This window comes from Geotrypetes seraphini, chromosome 1 (assembly GCF_902459505.1).
Source record: "Geotrypetes seraphini chromosome 1, aGeoSer1.1, whole genome shotgun sequence".
Classification (NCBI taxonomy): domain Eukaryota; kingdom Metazoa; phylum Chordata; class Amphibia; order Gymnophiona; family Dermophiidae; genus Geotrypetes; species Geotrypetes seraphini.
The window spans coordinates 20892513-20912902 of NC_047084.1; the positions used below are offsets into that span (position 1 = coordinate 20892513).

At 43.7% G+C, this 20390-nt stretch overlaps 1 protein-coding gene across 2 annotated transcripts in view; it reads left to right on the forward strand.

The window, feature by feature from the left end:
• The window catches only part of DHFR (dihydrofolate reductase), a 108779-nt gene extending 90273 nt beyond the window's left edge, over window positions 1-18506 (forward strand). For both annotated transcript variants that reach the window (XM_033929196.1, XM_033929195.1), the window contains exon 6: window positions 17476-18506. In XM_033929196.1, the coding sequence (XP_033785087.1) occupies window positions 17476-17554 (79 nt within the window). In that variant the 3' untranslated portion in view covers window positions 17555-18506. The remainder of the gene's footprint in view (window positions 1-17475) is intronic.
• Window positions 18507-20390: the final 1884 nt, after the last annotated feature.

Here is a 20390-nt window from a genome sequence, read left to right on the forward strand (position 1 = left end):
CGCGCGGGAGCCGTGCACTTATTTTCCTACACTGTCAGCGGTGCCACAGCGTTTGAACAGTTCTCCTCCAGGCTGTTTTTTTTCCTCCACTTTGGCGGTGGTCTATTTGTTCGTGTTGGCTGCATTACAATAGTGTCGAAGCTGTGGCTGTCGGGTTTGTTTTCTCCCGAGTGCTGCTTCTTATTTCTTATGCGTTCTGCTGGTAAGGGGCCCATCATGAACGGCCTGAGGACGTTTCAACTCAGTGCTCTTCGGTTTCGGATGGTTTCTGACCTGGAGCGGCAGGAGACTCATTGTAGCACGAATTGCTCAATGCCAGCAAAGTACCCAGCAGCGCTGCAGTGTGTAGGCTATTATATCATAAGGCCTCCCTTTTGTTTGAGTTTCACGCGTTGGAGGTTGTGCAGCCCCATTTTGCTTTGATGCAGCACTAGGGAGCTTGGTGAGTGTTTGTTTGTGCTTCTTGTAACTTGGGGGTCATGCTTATTAGGCCTGAAAGCGTATTGGAGGGAGACTTCAGTTTATGCTCCACTGCCCAGTTCAGCTTTTCTCTGCACAGGGTGGTCAGAAGGTGCATTGCTGCAGGTTGCTGTTAACAGCTAGAGATTACCCAGTTCTTGGTGCGGGTTTCTCTTTCTTTCTCTAAGGATCTCCTAAAGAGAGCATATACATACTTGAATGTTTTCTTTTTGGCTCTCTGTGTAGTGCTTTATGTGTGTGGTAGTGTTATAGAAATAATTTCCGGTTCTTGTGTTGTGATAATCTATTGGGGCGCAGTTTGGGAGCACGGTGGCGTTTCTCTTTTTCGTATGGGCAGGGCTGTCTTTCTGAGGCAGCGGAGCCTCTATGGTGCACAGCCTGTCGCACGAGATTTTACCATCGCCATTTTTAAATGGCAGGTTCTAGACAAAATTGGCAGTCAGCGTTCTACAGCTACTTCTGGCCCTGAGTAAGTCACTTACTTCTATAAGCCCAACTCCTTGTCTGCCTCAGTTAATGAAACAATACATGTTTCACTCACGTTGCATGGAGGTAGTACTGTTTTCATGGTTCCAGTATGCTCCTCTTTCCCTGGCAAGCTTTGATTTTTCTTAGGATAGTTTCTTTCTTCTTATAAATCCTATAGTGCTCCTTCTGCTGTTCCCTGACCTTCGGCACTTCGTTCTGAGGGGATCTTGACTTCTTCCACTGACTCTTCAGGCTTTCTCTTGAGGGGGAAGAAGCTATATTGTCAGGTCAGGGGGCTGTGAACTTTTTTTTCAGGATTCTTGCAACTTTGCATCCTCCTCAGGTTTCCGGTTCGTTCTTGGAGTTTCTATGTTTTGTGTTTCCCTTTTAAGTGTTACTGGTCCTCAGGGCAGTTCTTGTAGTTCTTCAGGAACTAAGGGATGTTGTTCCACTTACTGCATGGTGCCCAAGATGGGGGCATTGGGCAGACTGGGGCTGGATCCCATTCTACTGAATTGGTTTCTCAGGGTTACACATTTCTGCAGAAACACTGGGAGACTATTTACATTTTCCTATGGACTCCGAATCGGCACTTGGTTTGCTTGCCTCTCTTGGAGCAGCGCTTTCGATTTTGCCTCATGCCATTTCGCCTACCCCAGGCTTTAGAAAATGAAGGCAGTGGTACCGTTTTGGCACTACCAGGCGATTCTCCTACTTTCTTCTTGACTGGCTGCTTGATTCGGATGGCGTCCAGTCGGGCCATTTGTCTGCCATGAAAGGGGTGGTGTCTTTTCCTCAGTTCTTTGGACGTGACTCTTCGAATTTGCACGGGTCTCTTTTCTCCTGTACTATTTATAGGTATATCGGGAAGCTGTTTTTCTTCATATAGGAGAGAAATGTGTTTCTTCCCTGAGACTAGGGCGATGGGTCGCAGTCTCGGGTCACCTTGTCCAAGAGTATGGGATTCTGTACAGGTTCTAGGATCCATGTTGCTGACTCCACTGGGAACTTCAGCTTGCTTTCCCATTATAACGCTACAGCAGTCGCTTTTGTTCCGGTGGTTCCCGGTATCTCAGGGCTTCCATTATTTGGTGGGCTCCTCAAGCATTGCTCTGTATGCTTTGGTGGCTCAGCGTGATTTCTATTTTCAAAGGCATGCCTCGTTTTTTGTTGGACTGGCTCCTGGTCACCAAATATCCCGGGCTGGCGAGTTGGGGGGCTCGGTGCCTTCCATCCTCAGATCCACGAGTCTGGTCTTAAGAGGCGACTCAGTGCTTGTTCATTCTTCTACTCTGGAGCATGGTCAGGCTACCGTTTCTGGAGCTTCAGACCATTTTTCCGGTATGATGCTGAGGTCTTTTCAGTCAGTATTATGATGGTGATATTTCTCTATAGCCTGGGCAGTAGATGATGTACTCAATTGGCGGGTAATGTCATGGTTCTACTTCAATGGGTGGACCCTCTTCTTCCTCTTCTGTTGGCTGCTCATTTTACGGGTCAGGAAGAGAGTTTGGATTGGCTTTCTCTCCGCGAAATCTGAGCATGGCCCATTTATTGTATGTGACGGTGTGCAGCGCTGTGTGCACTCTAGAAAGTGTAAAGGTTAGTAATAGTGAAATCTTCTACATCCTGGATATTGTGAATTTTGGCTCAGGCATTCCAGCTCTTTGTATGGAAGTGAAATCTCCTGGAACTAGACCTCATGGCCTCGTCTCAAAATTTTCAGTTTCCTAGCTTCTTCGGCGGACACAGGGAGTGGGAGTCAGAGGGGGTTGCAGCGTGGCTTCTTTCTCGCCTCTGGTTTCTCTTTTTTCAGGGTTTTCTCCTGGCTGATGCTGACTTGGATGGGTCATCTCCCGCTCGCTTTCAGGGCGCAGTATTTGAAGAATCTCTGGTTTGGCTGCGCCATCCTTGCTATGCAGACCTGATGATTCTTTCGACAGCCGGACTATTGAATTTCCTGGTTTCTCCGGATTTGCTCCCCTTGGGTCTGATCAACCTGGATATTAATACTACTTTGGTAGTACGGCCTAGCTTTTGAAAAGTCTTGGCTGACGTGTAAGGGTTATGCGTTGCAGGTTGTTTCTTCTCTTATCCAGGCGATACAGACATCTTCAACTGTGGCTTCTGCTTCCTTTTGGAGGTTTTTCCTTTCTTGGGTACTTCTCAATGTTTGCATCCTTCCAGGGTTCTTTTTTGGAACAAGTGTATTGCCAAGGGCTTGGCGTTCAATTCCCTTCAGCTTCAAGGGCCATTCTTAGCTTGTTACAAGGGCTAGGTATCTTGCTCTTCGCTTACTTCTCAGCTTCATGTAGTTCAGTTCCTAAACGGAGTACGGTATATTCGTACACCTCTTGGAAAGCCCTGTCCGGCGTATAGTTTTACGGTACTTCTTTGCAGTTTACCGAAGTCTTTGTTTCTTCCTTATCTTTTGAGACACTAAAGGGCTATGCTGTTGAACACAGGGTTTCTTGTGGCCATGGCTTCAGCTCGGCGGTTTTCTGAGTTGCAAGCCTTGTTCAGTGGAGTTTCCTATTTCTGATTAACAAACTCGGGGGTGGGGGAGGGCCACTTTGGTCGGTATCTCCATTTCTTTCTAACAAGGTGTCATCCTTTCTTTAATGCCACTCTCACTTTTCCTTCCTTCTTCCTGGGAGATGAAATGGGGAGGCATGCTTTTATTCACTGCATTTTTTTTTTAAGTGCTTAGTGTTCTCCACGAGCTAGATTTCTAACGACTGGTGGTTGTTTAGATCAGTGTTTTTCAACCTTTTTACACCTATGGACCGGCAGAAATAAAATAATTATTCTGTGGACCGGCATCAGTCCGTGGACCGGCAGTTAAGGAACACGGGGCTAAGTCATATGCCAGACCCCGCCCATCTCTAACCAATCTCCACTCCAGACCCCACCCCCATAATAGTACTAATTGCACCTTGCACGTCCCATGCCTCATCTGGAAGCCTTCCCTCTGATGTTGCAACGTCAGAGAGAAGGCTTCCGGTTCAGGCGCAGGATGCGCGTAGGAGCCACTGTCCGTGGCTTTGTGCGCTGAATCAGTTAGGAAGAGGGAGCTGGCTCGAAGATAATGCCGCTTCGATTGCACCATGGACCGGCGGTTGAAGAACACTGTTTTGGGCCTGATGCACATGCTGGCCCTGTGGACCGGCAGGAAATTTCTGTGGACCGGAACTGGTCCATGGACCGGTGGTTGAAGAACACTGGTTTAGATCACCTTTTTGTATTCTTCAAGGGACGCCTCAAACGTATGGTGGTGTCTAAAGCAGGGGTGTCCAACCTTTTGGGTTCCCTGGGCCACATTGGCCGAAAAAAATGTTTCTAGGGCTGCACAAATGCGCAAACACTGCAGCAAGACAGAGGAGGGAGCCGGCAAGATGGTAAACACCCAGGGGCAGCAGAGTAAAACACTGCATCGTCCTCGACCAGGGCCACACAAACTACTTCACTGGGCCGCAGGTTGGACACCACTGGTCTAAAGCTTGATGGGTCCGGGAGGACGTTATTTACGCTTGCTTGATGGTAGGGAAGCGATTGGCGAGAGAACTTCATGACCTTTCCGCTGAAGCGATGGTTACTTCTTGGACTTGGTCCAGAGGTTTTTTCCTTGGAGGAGTTTTGTCTCACAGCTACTTGGTCTTCTGAGGGTGCTTTATCTCTGCGTTAATGGTTGGATGTGGGGGCGCATGCAGTAAATGCGTTTAGTGCTTCGGTTGTTGCAGAGCCGTCGTTTGCTTCCCACCCAGATTGAGGATTGCTTTGCTACATCCCATTGGTCTCTGGATTCATCTGCTGCTGTTGCTAAGGAAGGAAAAATTATGTTCTTACCTGTTAATTTTCTTTCCTTTAGACGCAGCAGATGAATCCAGAGCCCTACCCTTTCTGGATATTGTCTGTTTGTTTTTTCTTGTGCAACTTTTGAAGTTTGTTATTGTTGATGGTTGTATTCTGTATTATTATCTTTTGAGATTTGTTATGGGAAAGAAGTTTTTTGCATGGTTACGGATGCTTGGGCAAGGAGCTATACTGGAGATACAGGAGGAGTGCCAGCCAATAGGACCACCTGTTAATCAGTTTCTCTATCTCCGCCTGCTGGTAGATGTGGGCTATCCCCATTGGTCTCTGGATTCATCTGCTGCGTCTAAAGGAAAGAAAATTAACAGGTAAGAACATAATTTTTCCTTCTGCCCACCCAACAATTGATGACTCCTCTTACGAAAAGCACCCTCTCAGTGAAAAAAAAGGAGCAAAACCATTTTTAATAGGGCCCCCACATAAGAAAATATTTCCCTCCAAAACTTCTGCACTCCAGAACACTTCCAATTATCTCCATTATGGCATTTCTGGCACAGCTTAGTAGCAACCAAGCCTATATGAAAAGCCTGGTTTGAGACGTATAAGCCCTAGTGACCACACAAAATAAACTTTCTCTGTAAAAAGCACTGAAAACAATTGCTATTCCTTTACAAAGGGCCTGTCTAATCAATACCCCGTGGATAGGGGTCCCTAAATCGTCTGTCTACCAAGAAGCAATCTGGAAATAGTCCTGTACTGGAAACAAGAGGGAGAAGTGTTTTATGAAAAAATGAAATTGTGGCAACACAAGTTTCTTGTTCCCCAACCAGAGTACCCACTCTCTCCCCAATGCCCAAAGTTAAACCGTCCTTAAAAAGAGCCTGAATATAATGAGAGAGCTATAGATAGGCAAAAAAAATATCTTTTTGTAGTGGTCCCTTTTCCGTCAACAAATCCTCAAAAGAGTGAATTACTCCTTTTGAATGTATAAAGGAAAAGATTTGCTCCAAACCAGAGGTCACCCAGCATTTCAAGACTGTAATATTCAAGCCTGTTTGGAAGTCCAAATTACCCACTATAGGGAGGACATCCATATGAGGTATCTGCACTTGCCATACCCTCATCAAAGTGCGCCAGACCGACCGCATATATCTAAGAATCCCATGATGTTTACAGTAACTAGGTAGTTTAGAAGAGAAGATAATGGGGTGGAGTGGATTAAACAATACTTTCTCTATCTCCCAAGGGAGTAAACTCATTAGAACCCAGAATCCATCCAATCCTTCATATGTTGCATTTCACATACTAAATTATAAAGTCTAAGATTAGGTACTCTCATCCTTCCCTGCTTCCAACTATGCATTAGATATTCAATATGAAGTTTAGGAAGCCCCTTTATTTATTTATTTATATACCACTTATAACCTAAGTGGTGTACATTCAGGTACTCAAAGCATTTTTAGGCTTTTTCCTTCTCCCCAAAAGATTTTGTAATGTCAACTGGAGCAGTTTGAGATCTTTCTGCTTAAGCCATAAAAGGGAGCTGTTGAAGGACATACAACCACCGTGGGAACAGTACCATACTATATAAGCCTATTCTCCCACTTAGAGCATGGAAGCAATCAGCAATTTCATGATATTACAATGATATAAGTGTTTAGGATCTGACGGCAATTGCACTCCCAGATATGTAAACTCTCCTGTTGCCCACTGCAATGGGAACTGGCCTGGCCATGTTGTCCGAGTGACCTCTATAGGTACTAGGGCTACAGACTTGTGAGCATTTAATTTAAAACCCGAAAAGTCCCCATATTCCCGCATGCTCTCTAAAAGGGTAGCCAAGGAGGTCATATATGGACATATATAGTTATATGGACAAGAAGTTCATCAGCAAACGCTGAGATCTTGAACTCCATGGCTTCCAACAAAGTTCCCTCAATCTCTGGATTACATCAGATCTCTCTAATTAAAGGGTCCAAAGTAAGGGCAAATAAAACAGGGTAAAGGAGGCACCCTTGCCTGGTACCTTTTTGAATGACAAAAGAATCTGTAAGATGATTTTTCACCCAGAACTGAGCCTGGGGTCTATCATAAAGTACACTAATGTTCTCCCCAAATCTACCAGTGATTCCATAAGTCTCCAAAACAGCAAATGGAAAATCCCAGCGCATGTGGTCAATTCCTTTTCAGCATCAAAGCTGATTAATAAGGAGGGTACAGCTTGAGCGTGGATAAACTCAAGGGAAGCCAAAATGGTTCTTATATTCTTGACAGCCTTGCGACCCCTCACAAAACCAACCTGTGGGCAGCCAACATCATTGTGCTAATCATTCTGCCAAAACCGAGGCCAAAAGTTTAGCTTCATAATAAATCTGTGTAGTTCTCAGAGAGTCAGACAAAGTGCTTTGATCAATAAAGTGATTAAACAGCTTGGTAAGCATGGGCAATATGCCCTCACCCATCAACTTAAGAACTCTACTCCATATCAGGGCCTGGGGCTTTTCCTAATTTGTTTTTTGTTATAACCAAGCTATTTCATCATCTGTGAGGGGAATATTTAATTTCTGCGTCTCCCTGAGCATCAAAGTAGGCAAATCAAAGCTGTCCAAGTACACTTCAAGCGTTAACCCACCATCTTCCTCCCTGGAGTAAAGAGATGCAAAGTATGCCTTAAATGCTTGAGAGGTCTGTTGATCATTATGGAGGAGACGTTCATCAGCCCCCCTAAGGGTCAACACTTTCCTGGGGCCCCTCCCCTTTTCCACCATGCAAGCCAGCTAGGATTCTTATTACCATATTTATATAATTGATATTGATAATATAAGGCCGTCTTCTTAGCTCTCTGGTGCAATAGCTCATTCAATTCAGTCTGGGTCGCCAATAAATTTTGCTGAAGTTCCCCATTAGGAGTTCTCCCATATGCTTTTCTCAGCCGAATCAATTTTTGCTTCAGTTGCAAAATGACTCTTATCAATTTACGTTTGGTACTACTATAATTTCTCCCTGTAAGACAGCTTTCACCATATCCCAGTAGAAGAATGGGTTGAGATTCATGTTCTTTATTATGAGCTCATTTTTGTTATAAATATTGGGGAAAATCAGGATCCCTATACAATTCCAGGAGAAACCTCCAGGGTGGAGAAGACCATGCCTGAGAGTCCCAAAGCACAATCCACACCGGAGCATGATTTGATATGATTGTGAGGCCGATATAGGCCTTTACCATCTTACTGAAAGAGACTTGATCGAGCAAAATATAATCCAAATGGGACTGAGTCATATGGGCTCTAGAGAGATGCATGTAATCCCTTACTGTATGATGTAAGGCTCTCCAGACATCAACAATTTCCAAAGCCTCACAAAGCAGTGGGACCCCTTTGGTGTCAATCAAACACAATTTGTGAGGATTACAAGATTTAGCAAGGTCAGGATCTGGAACACAATTAAAATCACCCCCAATAAGCAACAGAAGGGACCCTATCAACCCAAGCAAGTGTGATACTATACCATGAAAAAAGGTTTATCATAGACATTAGGGCCCGGATTCTGTTGGCACCGCTATAGGAGGGGCCTTAGGCACTTGGGCCAATCAGGCCCTAGGATCCTGTGGGTTGGGCAGGGGAGGGCTGGGCCCGCATCATTTGGACGGAGGTGGGCCTGCTGGCTGGATGTGCGAGGAGTCGTCCGGTCCAACTTGAAAGTGAGACTAAGGGGGGTTCCGGGGTGGGGGGGTTCTTTGGGGGGGGTCTGGCAAGAGGGATTGGGCACCCTCCTGCCGGCGATCTTAGGGGGGCCAGCAGGAGGGGTTGGGTACCCTCCTGCCGCCATTGTCGGGAGGGCCGTTGGTGGGGTCGGCAGGAAGGGTTGGGCACCTCCTGCCATGATCGCTGGGGGGAGGGGAGACTTGCGGCCATAGCCGTGGCCACAATACTAATCACAGCAGGGAGATCCTTGCCGCGATTAGGTACAGCGGCCGTGTCTGCTTACCATGTAGGCCAGCATTTTGCTAGTCTACATTGTAAGCGTCTCCCGTTCTGCTAGGGAGACGCGTAGGGCTGCCTAGGTTCGCTTAAGGCTACTGCCTAGCCTTAGGCAAGCTTAGGCGGGCTTGCGGGCCTCTCTAGGCTCCCTGGAGGCGCCTTCAAAATAGGCGGCCTGCCTGGGGAGCATTTTTTTTTTTTTTTTTTTAGAAAAAGTGCCTCCTGATTGGCTGATTAGACAGCTGTAGGACACCTACAGCTGCCTACAATCGGGAGCACTTTGCAGAATCAGGACCTAGGAGTATATAAATTACATAAAAGAAAAGGAGTTCTATCCACAGTGACATGGGCAATAATATATTTTCCGTTAGGGTCATAACATTGTGCTTTTAACACTTGAAGTCTTTACGAAACAGTATCACTACGCCAGCCTTCTTCCCCAGTGCCAGAGCTTCAATAATGTCTCCCACCCACCAGAAACATAATTTTTTATGTTCCACTGCATTTAAATGTGTTTCCTGAAGAAAAGCTATATCCACCCGCTGTTTGTGCATTGCATGTAACAATTTCCTACATTTTAGAGGGGAGGAAATGCTCCCGACATTCCACATAAATATCTTAAGTATAGGACCAACTATAAAATGACCCAACGCAAGGCAAGCTAATATGTACAGAAGTGGCTGTCACAGTCAGCACACCTCACCCCCCGAGTCTGGTCTAGAAGAGCAAGCAGAAATCATGTAGCATATGAAGATATTGATCCACAGCAGAAATATAGTGAAATATAGATTAACCTTTAAGAAGTTCCCCCACCCACCCCTATCAGCTCCAAACGTATCCTCCCCCTCTAACCCATCAACCCACCCCCTACTCCACAGCATCCAATCACACATACTACTCTCTTCCCAAACTAATCCAATCATCATATCAGTCACCTAACGATCTTTCCCCTACAATACCCACTCACACTCTCCCCCTGAATCCAAAGTTCACCACAATAGAAGCTCTTAGTAAAGGCCTCTTTAGGGTTTACCTCCAGTAAAGAGCTATAAAATATCAGAAATGAAATACATAGCAGCCTCTAGAGGCAGTGGATAAATATAGCACATTGTCTGCCATCAACATGACATAATAATAAAAGAAAGTCTAGAAACCGAGCAAAAAAAAAAAAAAAGGGGGGGGGGGGGCAATTTCCAAATGAAGGCTAGGTGAAAGTATACTCAACTTGCAAAATCAACACTAAAGAAAGTGTCCAGGAGGTCTCCTGATTCTCAGCAAATGGAGAGTGTCACTTAGGAGCTTCCAAGTCAATAAGGACGATTATATGATGGAAAATCCTACAAGATGAAGGTTGTTCCTGCGAGAACTGTTTTCAAGATTTTCCAGAGCCATCACTCGTGTTTCCAAGGCAGTGTGCAAGTTCATTGCCACTTAGGCCTAGTCCTCAATTGCACAAACACGATGGTGGGTCACATCCAGTTCCAAACTCAAACTATCCAGACGTTTCATGGGCCTCCTCAGTCAAAGATCTGCTGCAACGTTTTATCCTAAGCAGTTTCCACTGCTGCTGTAATTTCTGCGACTAGTTCCACCATCCAGACAGGACAAGAAACCCGTTGCGCCTCCGCCATTTTGGCTGGAGTCCCCTGTGGTTTCTCCCTTTCTGAGTCGATTTTGTCGTCATATAGGGAGTATCCTCGGACCACTGACACCAAAACGCGGCTCCAGAAAAGAGTCATTCTGCAGACTGCAACTTTATGTAGAATGCTCCAAAGGGAGACCAATAAATAATGGGTAGTGTGAAAGTGTGGAGGAGTGCTGCGTTCCTGCTACCGCTCCTGTGTATGAATCCAATTATTTCAATAGGATGCTTTAATATGACTGCAGATTGACTGGGGGGAGAGAGAAGAGTGATAAATGATTAGTAAATCCTCTAATGTATTTTATAGAAAAACCCAAAAACTTGAGTTACGGCTCATCTCTTGTTCTTTATTTCTGTATATGGTTTTTTGTGGCTTCCTGTTCTTTCTGGCTCAGTTTTTCTGCCTACTCATTTGATAGTAAATGTGTTAACTCATGATTCCTCATTATATTTGTATCCCACATACACTCTTTTTGGCATATGAATATAACTTGTTTTCTTCTGTTTAATTACTGACCTTTCATAAGATTAATAATGGTAAGAAAGAGTAAAAATTTTTACAAAAGGATAGATCGCAGACCTTGTAGAATCACATCAGGGTTTATGTGCTCTCTGGTTTTTTAATGAAGTCTATGTATTTCTTAAATCAAGTTACTTTGTATTCATCTTCTTTTTTTTTTTTTTTACTTTGTTTTTCATATTTTGTAAAAGATTTAATACATCTTGCATTAAGCTGTCTTCTGTAATCTAGTTTGTTTAAAGCCTTCTTTGTTAGACGACAAGATAAATAACGCAGGATTTGTTGGGCTCTTCTAGTCAGTAAACTGGATTGCAAAATCTTTCCAGCAGGATGTTGTGTTCTATGTACTGTTGACAACTAATATGTGGGAAGATGGAAGTTAAGAATTAAATACCATGCTATGATTCAGAGTGCAATAATGTTGTTTGCATTTCTATCTTCCTTCCATAAAATAATTCCTTTTAGTTAACTCGGTATTATTATGGAACAATGACAGCACTAAACATAAGAGGCTGCAGATTTTAATGACTCTTGAGTGCTCTACATCAGAACAGAGAGGTGTACTAAACTGTTGGTTTCATCCAAAGGATAGGACGGGTAGCCAGAAGAGCGGATTTTTATTTGATTAGCAGTGCATAACAATAGCTTTGACCAAGGGGCATAGTTTGGCTGTATATGCTAAGCATCTGCAGGAAGTGGAGTCTCAAATTGCCATTTAGGAGGATCAGATGGCAGCGACGGAGGAGAAGCTAGGGTCTGTGGAAGCCCAAGTTGAAGTCCTCATGGATCATGTTGAGGATCATGAGAATTGCGACAGGCTCAAAATCTTTGTATAATTGGCTTGTCTAAGCAGGTAAAAGACTCAGAGCTTATGGAGCGCTGGCTCCCACAGATGCTGGTCCTTCCTCAGAACATGAGCCCAGCACACATGGAGCGGATGCACTGCATTGGCCAGATGTGGAAAGAAAGCAGATGACTGAGGCCTATTGTAATGGGTAGAATTTAGGCCTCAGTTATGTGGTAAAGGCAAAGATTTTGGACCTTTACAAAATGCAGTACACTTCAGACTATAAAGATGATTGAATCCTTCTTTATCAGGACTTCTCATTGCAAGGCATTAGCACCTTTTTGTTCTCGGCAATTTACAAGAGGTGTAAAATTCACCTTGCAATTCCTGGCATGGGTGCGCATTATGCATGAAAACCGCAACCTCATTTTGTCAAATGTTGAAGAGCTGCGTACCTTTTTGGGATAAGCTGCCATCTTAACACTTTTACTTTTCAGTGCTGTACTGTGGAATGCTTCAACCATGGTGTTTGACTTCTTTTGTACTGCAGCTATGAGATGGCTCTACATGCCTCAAAAAAAATCTGTGTGCAATGCCTAATGTGCATGTGTAGGCACTTGGAGTGGGATTCATGAGGAGCTCCTAAGGACATGCTTTTCTTGCTCCTTGAGCCACAATAACAGTTACCTGATTTTCAACTTTGGTACTTGGCTGTGCTGGCAGCAGTCTTAGAAGAAAATATTCTGGGTTTTCTAACTGGTATTTTTATTTGCTTTGCGAGTTACTTCTAATATGATGCTATATTTGACTTTATTTTGCATTGTGGCTGTGAAATGGATCTCCATGCCCTGAAAAATTAGATACACTGCCTGATGTACATGGGTGGGCACCTGGAATGGACTTTATGAGGAGCTCCTGTGAGCATGCTTTTCCTCTTCCTTGTTCAGTAGTGACAGTTACCTGCATCTCAGCTGTGGTGCCTAGCTATGTTGGCAGCTGTTTTGAGAGAAAATGTTCCGGATTCTTTGACCGCTATGTTTATTTGCTTGATAACCACTCTGATTGACAAACTTAAGTTACTTTACTTGTATATGGAAGGGGGGTGAGAAAGAATGGGCTGGGGAATTCTGGTGCTTATATGGTGCATACTGGTATGGCTGATGGAGTTGAGGTATGTGCAGTGGGTGGAGAGTGCATGTATGAGTGAAGGGTACGTAGGGAAGGGAGGGTGTTATGAGGGTAACGGTAGGGATATGAGAGGGAGTGAGGCTTTGGAAAGGGTGGGATGGAAGAACAGGGGAATTGACTGAGCAGAGAAAGGGATCTTATGGGTCTATTCTATCCAAAGTTCATAAAGATATTGCACTCTGGTGGAACTGTTGTGGCAGGTTGGGGTGATTCAGCTGGGAGACCACCCGCACCACAATGTGTGACTTGAATTTTATGTTATTTAGGTCCACTGAATTTAAGCCTGGGTAGTTTGAAAGTTGCAACTGAATGTGCGTGGTATATGTTCACCAATGAAATGTGCCAAGATTCTGAATTATTGTAAGCAATTAAAAGCTGATGCTTCATTATTGCAAGAAACTCACCTTTCCAACTATGAACATCTTAAAGAGATTGGGTGGGAGAACTGCCGTTCGCCTCATATATTGGGAGACAAAGAGGGGTTAAGATCCTTATACATATAAGAGTGTCTTGTTCAGTACATAAGCTGATACAGGACCTGGAGGGTCGATATGTGTTATGAGTGGTTGAGCTTATGAGAAGGAAATTTGCTTTGTGCTCTATATATGCCCCCAATGTGTACTCTTATAAGTTCTTTTCTAGCCTTTTGGCTGTTTTAGCTTCCCTACAGGATTATCAGTTAGTAATAGGAGGGGATTTTAATATTATATCTGACCCCCCTCATTGACTGCAAACCTTCTAAGCCATGGCCAAAGGGGCATTTAGGAAAGGGGGTAAATTTCTTTATGAGAGATTTGGGCCTTCTAGATATTTGGTGTAACCCTCCATTCAGATGAATATGAATACACTTATTACTCTTATGTTCACAAAGTCTATACATGCCTGGACAATATCTTGCTAGCACCAACCCTTCTGGCACAAGCTAGAGGGTCAGGCAAAGAAGATGGAGTGGTGTTTGATCATAGTCTAGTGCAGGTTAAACTGGAACTTCTATAGTCTGCGACCACCAGTACTTGGAGACTAAACCTTACTCTTTATCTAGATTCAGATTTTAAGTCCTTTCTACAGAAAGAATAGGACTACTGTTTGAAAGATAATAATCCTCAAGCTGTTTCCCCAGTGGTATATTGGGAAGCTAATAAGGCAGTTATGAGGGGGAAGCGTTTGGGGTACACAGCTAGGAAAAAAGAAGTTGTATGACAGGGAATTGATTACTTTAACTCAACAACTACACTCCTTCAGAGAACGCATGATCCGTAAGCCCAAAGATAGTGTGTGGCAACAATTCTGTGCAATCTGGGCACAAATCAATGAGGTGCTTAATACAAGGGTGGCCAGAAATATACAACTTTATAAGTGTAACTTTCAGGGAAGACAGGGAAGTTATTAGCTTCTTTAAATACAGGGAAGCCAAACAAATAACCTCTGAGGAGTACATGGCCTCTAAAGCTATAGATATCCAGGCAGCTTTCGTCAAGTTTTACCAATACCTATGTAAAAAGGGCAGTTGTGACATTTGGCAAAGGAATGAGTTCTTCTGTAATTTGGGATTCCCATCTTTGTCTCGCTCATAGAGGGAATCCCTTAATGCTCCCATTGAGGGTATTGAGATCCAGCAAGCAGTGAAACATCTTAAACTGGCAAAGGCTCCAAGACCTGATGGTTTGGGCTCGGAGTATTATAAAATTTGGGGGGGTAGGTTGGTGGACCCCTTTCAGACTCTGTATCAATATCTTTGTTCCTCTGGCCTAGAGCAAGGCAGGATGACTCATGCTACTACGGTGGTGCTATCTAAACCGGTTAAAGACAAGGATAGGTTCCTATTGCCCCATATCCCTCCTAAATCAAGATATCAAACTGTTTGCTTAAATTTTAGTGACACGGTTAGGGAGGGTCCTCCCCTCTTTAATTCATCAAGATTAGACTGGTTTTGTTCTGGGAGGTATGTGTCCACAAACATTCTTCAGGCTTTGGAAGCCTTAAACTCCAAGGGTAAGATAGGTAATAGTGCAATAATTACTAGTCTGAATTCGGAATTGCTGGTGTAGTTCTGCTTTCATTGGTGTGGGGATTACAATCCAAGGAAAAGACTACTGCTGGAGGTGAAGACTTCTTTGATTTTCTGTCCAATGCAAAGAGCAACCTTTCAGCAGCCAAATCTGGAACAAATGAAGAGGATGAGCATTATCTGGAACGTTCAGAGACACTTCCACAAACAGTTTGCATTTCCAAAAGTAGCAAAAGCTTTTATCAAGTTTAGTGCTGCACTTCCAATCAGTGTAGCAGCAGAGCAGTTATTTAGTTGCTTAGGACAAATTTTAGTGCCACAGTGACGATAACTTTGAGAAACTGTTTTGTTTTTTTTCTGCAGTATAAACTGAGGTGACACATTGAGAGTTTTGAGACTTTAAACATAAAGCAGAGTAATTATATAGTATTTAGCATTAGTTAATTAGTGATTTGCTGAGAATTTATCAACTCTGTTTTTAAACATTAAACACATTTCTTCCTAAGTGCAATTCTTGTGCAATTGATTTTAAGGCAAATTAAAATGCCATTGAAATAGTTAACTACTTTGCAGTAGTTGTCTCATATAATTAAACTACTGCAAGAAAAATTTAATTTGTTTATTCATTCATTCAGTTTTTTAGCCCGGCCTCCCAAAAGAGCCAAGAATTGATTACAAGTTTACATACATAATATATGTTAGTGATACAATAGTTGGAGTAAGGATTTAAAGAAAGGATAATGCATAAACTATAATATAGGCTCAATATGTTAGTGATAAGATGTGGTGGAGTGAGGACTTCAAATAAAGATAGGACAATTTTAACATTATAGACACAGACTTCTTACAGTAGTAGGACAGTTTCTATACATATTGAGAGAAATCTAACATATGAGTTGGGTCTTAATACAGTAGTAAGGCAAGTGTAACTATTCTTTATAAATCATAGGGGAGGTTCCCGAGATAGCATATGGGAGATTTAGTCAAAGTTTGTTTAGGGTTAGGAATTATCTTTGTGGATGGTAATTAGGTAAAAAGATGGGTTTTTACCACTTTCCTGAAGTTGAATAATCCTGCCAGTGATCAGATGGTTGTTGGGATTTGATTCCATTATCTGGGTAATACGATGGAGTAAATGTGTTTGCAGGCATTTTCTAGTAGGAGGGCTCGGGCTGATGGAATAACAAATCTTCTTTTGTGTTTGTTATCATAGAGGTCGGTTAGGGATATAGGTTGATAGTTTTCCTTACATGTATGCTGGGACCATTTTGCCAAAGAATTTGAAGCTAGAGTCAGCGCTTTGAAGATGCAGTGGTTGCGAATGGGCAGCCAGTGTACAGCAATCAATGCTGGGATGATGGGGTCATGGATATTCAGAATTTTCAGTAGGCGAGCTGCTGCATTTTGCATGTTGTAATCATGTAGGTTCTTTGTAGATAGCCCCACAAATAGTGAATTACAGTAGTCCATGCAGGATAGAGTAGTAGAGTAAAGGGGTAGAGCAGATGTGTAAATTCAGCTTTGGAGAAGTATGTTCAAATTTTCTGTAATTGGCATAGGTAGTAGAAAGGTTGATACTACTTGCAAGACATGATTTGTAAGCAACAGATCAGAGTCAAGTATAACTAGGTTAACTATGTAAACTACTTTTTAGTAAAGTAACTATAGTTAATGTTAAACTACTTTTTAAGAAGTAAGCACCTAGCACTGGATATTAAAGTAGTATTAGGGAAGATCTCAGTTGAGGATGTGCAGGAAGAATTGTCTTCTGCTTTCACTTTGGGAGCTCAGGTGAAGTTTCCATTGTGATTACATCATAGGCATCTGCTAGATACCACTGCAGAATTGAATTATTAACAATTTACATTTTTCTTTTGCAGTGGATCAATACAAGGCATATATTTGGGGGGATATGTACAATTACAGATACCGCTCTCCACTGAGGCTGTATATTTCACCAAGCAGAGTTTGCAAGATGGGATTGTCCACTGCTTGTCGCTGTTTGAAATGGCTTCTCCAATTTTCTGGACCTGCCCATGGATATACAGCTTTTGGAAGCACCAGCTTCAATATATCTCTAGCTTGTGGACTTGTGGAGGCAAAATGGATCCTTTGCTTTTGGGGGGGGGGGGGGTCATTGTTAAGACTCCCACACCTAAGGGACTGGTTGACTTCTTAAATAGAGCTATTTTGATGGGGAAGAAGTTCATTCTTCTCCATTGGCGGAACACAGCCGCCTCCTTTTTAACTCTAGAAGACACAGATGATAGATTACTGAAACTTGAGAGAGTATTACTCAAAATATTTTTTTTCTCTCAACAAGGTAGGAAATTTCAGCATACTTGGTATAAATTCTGGGACACTTTCTCCTCTAGCAAGGAGTAGACTTCTGAATAGTTGTTAAAGGTGGGGAAGGGAATGGGATGTGGGTGATGGTTTGTAAATGTGGATTTGCTTGTGTTTGCGGTCTAATATTTGCTTCAATAAAAATAATCTAAATAGAAAGTAGTGTTGTCTTGAGATATTGTATGGATTATTCTCTTATTAAAGATGTTTAATATTGATATTGTTCCTTTTTTTTTTCTTCAGATACCCTGGTATCTCAGCAGATCTGCAAGAAGAAAATGGTGTGCAATATAGATTTGAAGTGTTTGAAAAGACTATATAAATGCAGAATGGAAAACTGTGAATGAAATAAGCAGATGTGAGAAATCCACAGTGCATCTATGTGCCTTCTACAAAATAGGTTCCCGGAACCATCCCAGTAGTATGCAGAAGTTGGTGCACCTGTTCACAAGCTGATTTAAATAAGTGCATGCACTTTAAGGGCTAGCATCAATTAAGTTAGGTGCCAAAAAGATCTGTCCTAAACTAATATTCTGTAAAGGGCATTTGCCTTTGCAGAATACTAGCTTAGCACAGATCTTGTGACTAATGGGCACTGGATTTACATCTGTTGAAACCTGGTATAATGCCAGCATCCAACTTAGGCACAGATATAACATTATAACATTGTGTCTAAACCTCTGGGAATGTCCCTGATCTACCCATACTCTCCCCATAGCAATGCTCCTTTTGAATTGCATACTATGAAATTTAGACACGTGTTATAAAAAAGCAACTAGGGCAGCTGCGAGCGCAAATCCAAATTGTTGCCAGTTAACTCCAATTATCAATTGATGTCTTGTTAATTAATTGTGTGTGCATGTGCCCTATATATATATATTATAAAATATGTCCATATATCGCAACTGCCCCTGGAAACATCTACAAAGCATGAACATAAGTATGCATAATCTTGCCATGCATACTTAGCATGAATGTATGTTACCGCACCACTTTATAAAAGACCTCCTGTGTAAAACAGACTTTACACATGGAAAACTTTTTATAATATTATACGTTATCTGCATGGTGACTGAAGCCCAAATTCTATAAATAGTGCCATCGGCAGCGGACGCCTAAAAAACAGCCAATGATCGTATGTCAATCATATAATGGTGCTGTTTATAGAACAGCGGCTTTGTGAAACGTAGGCACCGGAAATGTAGATCAAGGCTTTCAAGGTCTATATTTCCAGCGCCTACGTTATTGCTGCCCCTCACTATCTCTCCTCGCTTCTCTCTCCTTATACGCCTCCCAGAGAACTCCATTCCTCAGATAAGTCACTCTTACCGTTACCCTTCTCCTCCACTGCCAATTCCAGACTTCATTCCTTTCATCTAGCTGCCCCCTATGCCTGGAATAAATTACCCGAGTTTGTCTGTCAAGCCCCTTCCCTTATTTAAAAGCAGACTGAAGTCCCTGCCTCTTTCCTTCTATGGTAGGGTCCAATTGTATAAGATGGTTGTTTTTCCTCGCTGATTGTACGTACTCCAGCTGCTGCCCCTTTGTCTTTGACGTCGAGATCTTCAACAGCTTCATAGACAGCTGACTTGCTTCCTCTGGCAGGGTAAGAAGTCTCAGATCTCGCTCTCTTATTTGTTTGGACCAGGGAGGTTCGGCAGTTTGGGACTTCCGGATATCGGCATGTTTAATTTGGTGTGCTTGCTTCGTTTCTTGGGTAACTGGTGTTTATCCCAGGACAAGCAGGCAGCATATTCTTGACTGATGGGTGACGGCACCGACGGAGCCCCGGTACGGACAATTTTAGAGTGATTGCACTCTAAGAACTTGGAAAGTTCTGGTAGGCCGCACCGCGCACGCGCGAGTGCCTTCCCGCCCGACAGAGGCGCGCGGGTCCCCAGTTTCTTAGTTTCCGCGGAGCTAAGAAGACGCGTTTCCTCAACGGCTGTTGAAGAAATATTTTTTCGATCTTCCCGCTCGCGTAAACCTTTGTTTTAATAAAGGTTTCTTTATTTCTTTATTATTTTCCTTTTAAAAAAAAAAACTTAGTTGTTTTTCTCTTTCTTTTTTCGTTTCGCCCCGGCGGGGCCTGTTGCCACAATCGAAGCCTCGGCTTTCGATTTGGCAGAGGCTGTCTTTACTTTCATGCCCCCTCAGCCCGGGTTTAAAAAGTGCCAGCGGTGCGCTAGGCCAATCTCACTGACAGACCCACATAACTGGTGTCTGCAGTGTCTTGGTCCCGACCATCAAGCGTCCACTTGCACCCGCTGTGCAACTTTGAAAAAACGAACACTTAAGAACCGCCAAATCCAACAGCGGTTGCTATTCGGTGCCGAGATGTCCGATTCCAATGTACCGGCACCGACATCAGCTGCATCTCAATCGGCACCGACTTCATCGACACCGCGCGATACCGCGCCGGCGTCGCAACCAGCAGGTAAGCCGGCTAAGAAGCCTTCCCCGCTGGAGCGTCCTCCGGTCTCTACTGCAGTGAGTCCAATCCTGCCGACCTCGAGGCGCCCATGGAAGCGCTCCGCTCCGATTGAAGTTAGCCCCTCGACATCGGGTTCTTCATCGGAGTGTCGAGCGGCACCCAAGGTACCGCAGAAGAAAAAGGCGGTACCGGTGCCTTCATTGGACGAGCGCATTGCCGCCGTTCTGCAGGTACAGCTGAGAGAACAACTCCAACAGATACTACCTGCCTTTTTGCCCCAGAACCTTCCAGTTCCGGTACGGTCGGAGCCACCGGTGCCGATAGTGGAACGCCCTCTTTTATCGGCATCCACTTTATCGGTACCGGGTCTTACCACCTCATCGACCTCGATGCCGGTTTTAGCTCCAGAGCCAAAATCTCACCACCAGGCGGTTCAAACCTCGGTACCAGCACAACAGGTTACATCGCCTGGTACCGTATCCATGAGGTCGGGCAAGTCCACACATAAAACCCGACACCAGGACCCTTCCACACCAGAGTCTCGACACCATGGCTCTCAGGTTAGGGATCCTGATTTGTGGGGTGATTCGGAAGAGCCCTTTCTTTCCGAAGGTGAATACTCTTCTGATGAGGAGGAACACCTTGTTACCAATCCCTCTTCTCATCCAGATTCCGCATCTTTTCCTTCTTTTCTAAAGGAAATGTGTGAATCCTTGTCTATTCC